Source organism: Aspergillus oryzae, chromosome 3, assembly GCF_000184455.2.
Source record: "Aspergillus oryzae RIB40 DNA, chromosome 3".
Lineage (NCBI taxonomy): Eukaryota > Fungi > Ascomycota > Eurotiomycetes > Eurotiales > Aspergillaceae > Aspergillus > Aspergillus oryzae.
The window spans coordinates 825,482-834,710 of NC_036437.1; the positions used below are offsets into that span (position 1 = coordinate 825,482).

General features: G+C 46.8%; 3 protein-coding genes across 3 annotated transcripts; 2 read left to right on the forward strand and 1 right to left on the reverse strand.

Annotated features, from left to right (window-relative positions):
• Positions 1-715: 715 nt before the first annotated feature.
• On the forward strand, positions 716-1,728 carry AO090023000324 (S1/P1 nuclease; the record flags this gene model as incomplete). Its single annotated transcript, XM_001820835.1, has 3 exons — positions 716-956; positions 1,013-1,110; positions 1,165-1,728. 3 exons carry the CDS (start codon positions 716-718, stop codon positions 1,726-1,728), a joined length of 903 nt encoding a protein of 300 aa, XP_001820887.1.
• Positions 1,729-4,883: 3,155 nt separating this feature from the next.
• Positions 4,884-5,987, reverse strand: AO090023000325 (uncharacterized protein; the record flags this gene model as incomplete). The annotated part of the gene is made up of 4 exons (XM_023235538.1): positions 4,884-4,899; positions 5,031-5,241; positions 5,376-5,903; positions 5,963-5,987. The coding sequence occupies 4 exons, from the start codon at positions 5,985-5,987 to the stop codon at positions 4,884-4,886; spliced, it is 780 nt and encodes a 259-aa protein (XP_023090551.1).
• Positions 5,988-7,496: 1,509 nt separating this feature from the next.
• Positions 7,497-9,036, forward strand: AO090023000327 (uncharacterized protein; the record flags this gene model as incomplete). Its single annotated transcript, XM_023235539.1, has 3 exons — positions 7,497-8,625; positions 8,683-8,827; positions 8,973-9,036. 3 exons carry the CDS (start codon positions 7,497-7,499, stop codon positions 9,034-9,036), a joined length of 1,338 nt encoding a protein of 445 aa, XP_023090552.1.
• Positions 9,037-9,229: the final 193 nt, after the last annotated feature.

Genomic DNA, 9,229 nt, shown 5'->3' on the forward strand with positions numbered 1-9,229 from the left:
CCCATCGCGTTACCTATTCCTCCCTTTTCTATTCGTCTATGGTCAGCAGTATGAAATGTCGTACTTTGACTTACCGAACGCGGTTCCATGGTCCAAAATGCCCTCTGTGATTGAAAGAGCCAAACCAATGGCCAATAGTCAATACAGGCTCTAACTTCAGTCAATTATAGTCGTTATAAAAGACTAGGCCCATGGCACGTCGCCGCAGTTTTTTCAACACACAACTTCTCTATGTATATCACGTTCTAGACTCAATAGGCGGCTTAGGTGGGCCGTTTTCGGCGACTTGGAATGCAACTTTTTCCACAAGGAGGAAGCCTTCGTAAATAGGATTCGAAGTTGGCTGGGTTTCCGCCATTTTATGCTCTAAACGCACAAGTTCAACCCCACCCCGGCCCCCGAGAATTAACATGTTGCAAACTTAAGCTCCAAAAAGTGCCAGCTTGATTGTTCAGTATGTGTCAATTTTTCCTACATTCGGGTTCACTACCAGTCCAGATAATCCTAGGACGAGATCTTCGAAATCTAGATCACGCAGAGAATCATCATGACCTCACAAATGCATGAGCTTGTTCATTCTCTACGTGTTCCGACATCTCAACATAAAGAACTCGATTAAATAAGTGCGTCAACCCTAGCGATCGAATAACATTTCAACTCAAACGACTACACCACTACGACCAGCAACACAAATTCGATCTTCACCAGAACCAAAATGTTTTGTAACTTTGCAATTTTATTCATCTGGTACCTTCTTTGCCGGCCTTCACTTGGATGGGGAGATGTCGGTCATCGTACGGTTGCATACATAGCCGAGCACCATCTCACCAAGGAGGGTATAGGGCTGCTTAATGACCTCCTGCCAAAGAAGCATGGTTTCGACGTCTCTGACGCGGCCGTATGGCCCGATCACATCAAACATCGGCATCCTGAGACTGCACCTTGGCATTATGTTGGTATGTCAAATCTTCCCCCTTCACAGATTAACAAGAAATGTTGATTGCCTGTATAGATGTGGAAGATGATCCTTTAAATAATCACTGCAAAATATCACCTCTTCCGAGGGACTGCGAAACTACAGGCTGCATCATCTCACTTATGAAAGATATGGTTAGGCTCCCCTTTTATCCGTGATGAACCTTATCGGAGCTGAATTAGCCATAGACTGTTCAAGTAAATGACCATAGCGCCAACCAAACAGAAGCTGTTATGTACTTGTTCCACTTCTTTGGTGACCTCCATATGCCCTTGCATGTGGAAGGTTACGCGAAAGGAGGAACCAAGGTCGATGTCTCTTTTGATGGTCACAGTGATCATCTCCACAGTATCTGGGATACAGACATGCCACACAAGATTAACGGCATCAAACATAGACAAAAGCATAACGCAGAAAAGCCGGCATCCCAGAAGTGGGCCGAGCATCTCCTTCAACAGAACAAACACAGGCCGACTACCGCCGAGTGCACGGATGTGACCAACCCCCATCGATGCATCAAGCTGTGGGCGGATGAGTCCAATCGGCTGAATTGTGCTGTTGTTTTTAAAAGGGGGATCCCGTATATCACAAACGAAGATCTCGCGGGCGAGTACTATGACGATGCCGCCCCGATCATCGAGGAACAAATTTATAAAGCGGGCGTCCGTCTGGCAGCCTGGATCAATGCCCTAGCGGAGGAGCGTCGCTCCAGAACCGGTTTTGTTGTGCAGGGAGATCGGTTAGATCTGTGACGCCCTTTTGGCTGGATGATCCTCTAACAAAGACCGTGTTGGGATCAGTAAAGATGAACTACTGATATTGGTCCAAAAAGCTGAAGGTCGCCCTTCGTGCGATATCCAATTGTGTTCGCGATCAATGGAATTATTGAGAGACCGGATTAAAAAATGGAGGGAGTGTAGTGAGAAAAAGCTTGGTAAGGTGTATCTGCTATATATGTCTACAGTTCTTGGTGTATTTAGGCCAGGCCGTTTCGATTGAGGTGCAGAGAGAGGTAATGAGAAGCATCCAACGTGGTATTCCTTATCTTGGGGTGCTAGGAGTCAAAAGTGCTTGGTCGGGCGTGCTGGATAGTTAAATGAAGGAGCATCCTTGCGATAGAGATCCTCGCGCTGCACACACGACCCAGACATAGGCGCTCTGGCTGAGCCACCACCGCTTCACCAGGGGGTGTAAGGCCTTTGTGTGTGGTCGCCCCCCCTAGTGTGTCCGCACTTCCTGGTGAGTGCCAGGTTGGCCAGGTCCCAGAACTTTCTCCGAGCATTCTAGTGCTCGTTGATTCATCGATTCAGCCTTCTCGCCCTAGCGCTGTCGTTCAAGCACTAAACCAAGTTTACTGACACTGGCAAGTGTATTATTATGCTCTAGTCCTAAGATCTTCTCTCTGCCTTCTAGTACACGTTGATTGAATTTCGTACGAGGTCGACTTATTTCCACAAGATACTCCCCGAAGCAGGTGTAGACCGTACTACTGTTGACGATATTTATATGAGGCAAAGACTCCCGTGCAATATTCCAACAGTAAAATAGATAAAACGCCGTCTGGCCTCTAGTATAGAGTAATGGATTGCGATGGCGCATTGCTCCTCTATACTTCAGCCGTCTAAAAGGGTTCATTTTCCCATTATGCATAATCATAATCATTGGCCAATATGGGGTAGGGCCTTTGTGAGATGGGGAGATAGTAAATAGATCCGCAAATTCAAGATTCCGGCGTGATTTACCCCGTAAAAGCATTTTACGGCTTAGAAGGAAATTCACCACTGTATGGAGATAGGATTCTGCTTTCTGCGGCTTTCTGTACTTCTTTTTCTGTATTATCTGGCTCTGCCAGTAGAACTATGGAAGCTCAATTGTCTTATTATAATTATATTTATTCTGCATGGTACCTGCTGTACGATCTAAAAGCTGTTCTCGCTTTTCTATATTCTCTTAAAGTGCGTAACTGGCTAAGAGACTACTTAAAGCATCACCTCGAGGATTACGATGAGTATTCTCGCCTTAGTTTATTTGAAAAGATTAGAGGGCAACAATAGCTGCAACATAGCCTCATATAGAGCTGATTCCCAGGGTCTGCTTACTATACTCCTTATCTGCGGCTGCAGCTGCAGTATAATTTTTTTGGGTATCGCGATGAACGGATTTGCCGATTAATTACCTCAATTTCTAAAGTATAGATTAACTTCTTTTCTGTAACCTGGGCACCATCCGGAAATCCCTGGCGTACACAGAGCTCCTACAGAACAGTGTTAAAACTAAGGCTTTGTATATCTTATACAGTATAAAAAGGATGCTTAACCTACTTGCCATTCCTTCTGTCTTGGTTGATAAGCTTTTTTGGTATTTTCAGGACCGCTAGATCGGGCGAGATGCAGAGCTCGTTTATTACATAAATTAAGTCGCTCCTCAAGCTCCATCTCCTGTATCTCTAGATCCTCGTATGCCTCCGGGTCCTCGTACGCGTGCAGAGATACACCAGTCGGTGTTAACTCCGCTGCTGGGCTTGGTGTACTGTCTTTTACTGTGTCCATGATCCAAGAGATCTCAGTAAAAAGTGATCAGCCACCAATCTACTCCATACAGAAAACTCCGCGAGATCGATCAGATGATCACCTTGCCCTACATATGGAACGCACATTTACATTGGACCAAGAAATCAGACCTATCTCATGTATTGTTGCGAGTATCTAGAATTAGCGCTAAATTACTAGGCAGAAGTGGCTTCAGAAGGTTCTTATAATATGCTATGTCATGTCTACGCTACGTTAACGGCTATGAAAGAATTGCTCAAATCAGAAAGGGTCCTAATCATATTGATTCTACACAACGTCTACCAACCTCTTCTATAAAGTGTTCAGAAACACCTTTCATCAAAATTAATCTAGTCACGAACGATGTATTAGTAGTAGTAGTGGTGGTGGTGGTAGTAGTGGTAGTAGAAAACAGAAACCAAAGATCCTGTTGAAATAAGAATGGTTTGAGTTGTGGCTGGTTGTGATGTGCAGGATGTGGAGGATGTGGCAGCTAATTCTATTCACGAAAGCAGCCTGCCGAGCTATGGTCTGCCAACATGATCTAGACTAATCTGTTTCCCTTGGCGGGTATTATAAACACAGTGGAGCGCCGTGGGCTGAGGATGGTTCAGCACTAGGCTCGACCAAAATTAGGATTCTTCACGCGAGTAGGAAGGCACCATTAGGCTGGGATTGAAAATAAAGTTGTGAGTGGCTCAGATGGTGAGTGTTTAATGTAACCCTATAGACATCCTACTGGAAATTCTATATTATCTAGTAATCTAGCGCTGAATACTAAGGCTCGTAGTGAAGGAAGGATGAGGCCTGAATTCTATTAGTTTAAGAAATCAGACCCCATCATTCTGATAGGTAGCCGTAGAGGGTATTTTTGACGCATACACCCTCACTTGAGCAAATTTGAGGTCTCGGATAGACAGACCAGTAGTTAAGCGCAGTGGATACCGTCTAAGGCGGCTAAGCCTTCCATCGAAGGATTCACTAGTTCAAACGTTCGCACATTTCGAGCCCATTCCACGACATGGCCGAATCCATTAATGATATTCCACAGCATTGGAGCTGCGTCGACGGCCACCGAGTACATACGCTTAGGGTTATATAGCTACAATACCTTTATTTAGACTATCAGCCTTACACTGAAGAAATGTTGAGGCTGTCGCTTGGCGCCTAGTTCTTCAAAACGTGTCGCACTACTGAACAAGACGGTCCACTTTTCATCGGATAACTAACGGGACCATAAATCACCTTATTCCGCGCTGCCCGGTGGATCACAAACCATGATCAATATGGAACACAGCCCACACAACAAGATTGCCAATACTTTCGTAGGAGCACGGCATGCCATAAGATAGGTTGATTTAAGCCCAGACATAGCTAATGAATATGAAAGTCAGATAGAGCGCAAGAGAAATACAGCAAATGAGGACGGCTACGGGCGTATGTAGTAAATGTTGGACTTGTTAGAGTGGAAGTTGAAGTCGTAGTAGCAAACGAAAGAAATGTACCGTGGTAATTGTCTCAGCCTAGCCACTAGCCCTGATGCGAGGGTACGATACCTGACAAATAACCCATCGAAGTATACCGGCTGGCTCAGTAGTCTCTCTTCTGAAACACCAAAGTTAGTTACCATATGGACTCGCCTTTCCAGGCTTGCTGGCGTGCCACTGATTGTCCTCAAGGTTCCACTCTTTGCGCGGTTGCGAAGACGACGACGGGCTGATCCATTCATTGATCAACTCGTATTGCACATTATTGTATGAAATACCCCGTGTGCTGTCAGTGGCGATCAGAACAATCCCTAGTCTAGTATTAAAGCCTTGAAAGTTAATGCGAGTCAAGATATGCCGTACCTTCTAAATTGAACTGCAGCCCTTCGAAGGCATCAAAGATATGACCATTATGGTATGCGTAAATCTTTAACACTTTCAAGTCCGTCAAGTTGATCTTTTCTGCCCCAAAGTAATCTGCTGACTTCAATGAAATGGTTTGATGAGCATTAACACTCGGGCTAACATTGCCCTTAAAAACTGGGACTTTGCCCTTGTCGTTGACAGTAACGCTGATAGTGACATCAGAACTGGTTCCAGCCCAATCCACATTAGCCAGCTTGAGGCTAATCGCTAGAGTGTCAAATTCTGCCGGAAACTCCCTGGCACGGAGGCAATGGCTGGGAGGCTTTTCAGCGTTGTTATCGCGTTTCACGATAGCCAAGCGGGGTGAGAAGGACGTCTCCAACGATGGCAGAATTACATCCGGGAACGGATAGTGAGCAGGGCTATACTCGTGCGATGACTCCAGGGCAGGCCTTTGGATATCCCTTGAGGTTGCAGCCTGGTTTTGTGGCCATGCGCTGGAAACCGTCGCAAGGCTCAAGGCCCCTATTCAACCGTTAGTCCTGACTACCAGTAATGGTCCGTTCGAAGTGGGAAGATGTTACAGAAGAAACAAAGTGCAGCTTTCATATCGGATTTCCAGATAAGTGGAGGAGAAATTGTAAAGTCTGGATAAGAGTCTGAACGTAGGTCAGCACGACTTGATATAAGTCTAGAAAGGCATGGAGCTTTAGGACTACGAATGAACATATTTATAGCCCTCTCTGTGCCGGTTCTGGATTCCAAAGCAATCGTAAACTCATTAAAATCCCTTCAACACCACCCGCCCACCATTCCTTATCTTCTGGATCCACAGAATAGCCACCGTGAATGTCACGCCACGCCGGTATCTGAGCTAAATGGAGCCTTCTTGAGTATACAGAATACTTCTGTTGCCTAAATGTCAAGGTATTACAGTGAAAAGGATAGTCTAGAGCATTCCGTAACATCTGGATGTGGTTTGATATGGCTTGGCAGTTGACTGAGCTGGTGGAGATCAGACTAATAAAACTTTAAAAAGATACTACACTGGGCTGTGCAAGCATCGTCTTTGATTGAGACGGGTGAGTAGGTACCTTCTGCTCTACTCTAGGGCTTCAAGGATCTCTCAGGTTTACCAGCCAGCGCAATGAGCACGAGGGTTGAAACCCAAGTTAGTAAAACACTGTCTACCATTACTTGTGTGAAACGGGCTTTGGCCGCACCTGGACAAAATTAAAGGCGTATTGCGCGAGTGTGATGAGGGTATTGGGCGGGAATATTGACTTCGTTACATGGCTGGGTCGGTAATCCTTGGGATCTCAATAGCTAGTGGGACACAGGATGATCAGCCATTTTCCATGGTCTAGAGCTCGAAGTGGGTACGATAAACAGCGAACTTCAAACCTCCAATTGAACACACGCATAACCAAGGACTCAGTACCACATCGTGTATAAAAACCCCTGGACGTCCTCAGAATAGTAGCCTTCATCCATCTATTAATCCATTCATCCTCACTAGGCTGCATTGAACAGAGAGCCTATCCGTTCCATTGCTGTCCACTTTGTACATGGTTTCTTTTTACTATGAAGCCTTTCATTACTGTCCAAGCCGTCTTGCTTGCGCTGGCGGTGCAGAGTACTTCTGCGGCGCCTCATCTCCCACCCAAAGAGACACAACTGTCTGAGCCCATCGGGCTCTCGCCGTATGGGTCTGCGGGAGCTAAGACACTGTACACAGCCGCAGTTATACCGGTAAGTTCCAAGCTACTAAGTGCTTGTGCATGAACCCCTGACCAGTTTCCCCAACCAGGATGTGCCGCACAGAGGACTGGAAAAGCGTGCTGCTGCCAACCCATATTACAAAGGCAAAGGAATTGCTATTGATCTCCCCGATAATTGCCCAGTACCCGATGCCTCATGGTGGGCAAATGAAGAATCAAGAGAAGATGGAATAAGGAAGGATTCTGCCACAACAGTAGACCCGCTTAAGGTGAGGATTGCACGGGATTAGAGATGCCGCTCAAGGACCAGAGCTAACGAAAACAGGAATTCCTCGATGTCATAGAAGCCCCTTTTCAGGAGGTGGAAGACACCGTCAAAACATTCCTGCAGGGAATCATGGATCTGGCCAAGGGCAACACCTGTGAAGGGGTGTCAGAAACGCTCATGCCGGTAGTGCACGCCATGATCAAAGAGTTCATCAGGGTATCCGATGAGACTGGCTTCAAATCTGTTCTCAATGAGATCGGAGACGAGATCACGAGGTTTTTGAACTACCCAGGTATACGAGAGGGGTGGAAGTTTCTGAACACGCGCCTAGAGGACATTCCAGTCATAGGCTTGTGGTTCAAAACAGTCGGTAAGGCGGAAGGCTGGACTTACGAGCATCTGGTACCCAAATCCTTGCGGGATTCCCTTCAATCTTGTGCCAATGACGGCATCCGACATCCAGCCCAGAATCCCCTTGGATTCTTACTGGCGTTAGGCATTGACACAATAGAGCACCCAACCATTCTCGATATCCTGTTGGCGATTCCAGGAGTTGGGGAGTTTGCCGAATCGATCAAGTTCGCCGAGGAGGCAGTAAAGGGAGCGGAAGACGCAGCCAAAATTGCAGAACGGTTGAGCAATGTGGTTGCAAGCGATGGAGTAGCTTCCGATCTTGACAAGATAGCCAAATTAGCAGACAAAGCTGATGCTTCCGCAGATGCAGCAGAAGCCGCAGCAGGATCAGCTAAAGGCACCGAACAAGAAGCCAAAGCCTTGGAACAGGCTACAAAGGCTGATGAGGCGTCTAAGGCTGCAGACAAAGCATTCTATGACGGAGAGAATGAAGCCAAGAAGCTTTGCCCACGTGGTATAACTTCTTCCCTGATGTCTTGGTGGTGCTCGCCGGCCGAGCAGGCTCCGGCAGAAGAGGGCCCCGCCGATAATGCTGCCCGGAGCCGGGCTCGTAGGAACAGGAAGAAGAGAAGAAACAGGAGGATCAACAAGAAGGCGGAACCGGAGTCGGAGCCAGAGACACAGCCGGAGACTGAATCAGAATCTGAGCCAGAGCCGACCCAGCCCCAGGGACAGCCTAAGCCACAAGATAGACCACAGAACAAGCCACAGAAACAGCCCGAACCCGAGCCCGAGTTCTTGAAGAACACACGGTTCTCACGGAGGAATGTTGAAAGATCGATAGAGAGGGGAACGTCCTCCCTGAAGGGTGGTATCACTTATGTTGCAACGGATGGGAAAAATAGTAAGAGCCATCCCCTCTTCAACGTTGCTGCTGTGTTCTTATGAATGTTCTCAACAGCATTTCCACATCACTTTTCCAATTTTGAAAATATCGACTTTGAGCTACCAAACCCAAACGAATTCAACATGAAAGACCTCCAGGAATTCCCCCTGACTCAAACTGTCTTCAACACAGGCATGCAGCCTGGCCCTTACCGCACGGTGTATGTTTCTGCTGATCAAGCTCTAGTTATTACGAAGAGGCTGATTTCAGGATCGCAGATTCGCAAAACGGATTGCAACTGGTGAGTGGGAAGCCATTGGGGTTATCCGACATCAGGTGGGGGGAAATACCGGAACGTTTCTCAGAGTGGGTACTTTTGACGATGTATGGTTATTCTCAGGAATCTGCGTCTGGCAATGTGCTAACTGAAGGATTAGGTTGGGAAAATCATTCGCAGTAAGTATTTGGGCCTGACGTCGTAAGACTTCTATCTATACAGAGGCCGATGTTGACAGGTCAATAGAGGCTCCACCCACGGCTTAACTATCTCCTATATAGACGAGCATAGGTACGATGAGTGCTGACACTGGCGATCTGGAATTTTCCAAGGTTGAAGCGTAAG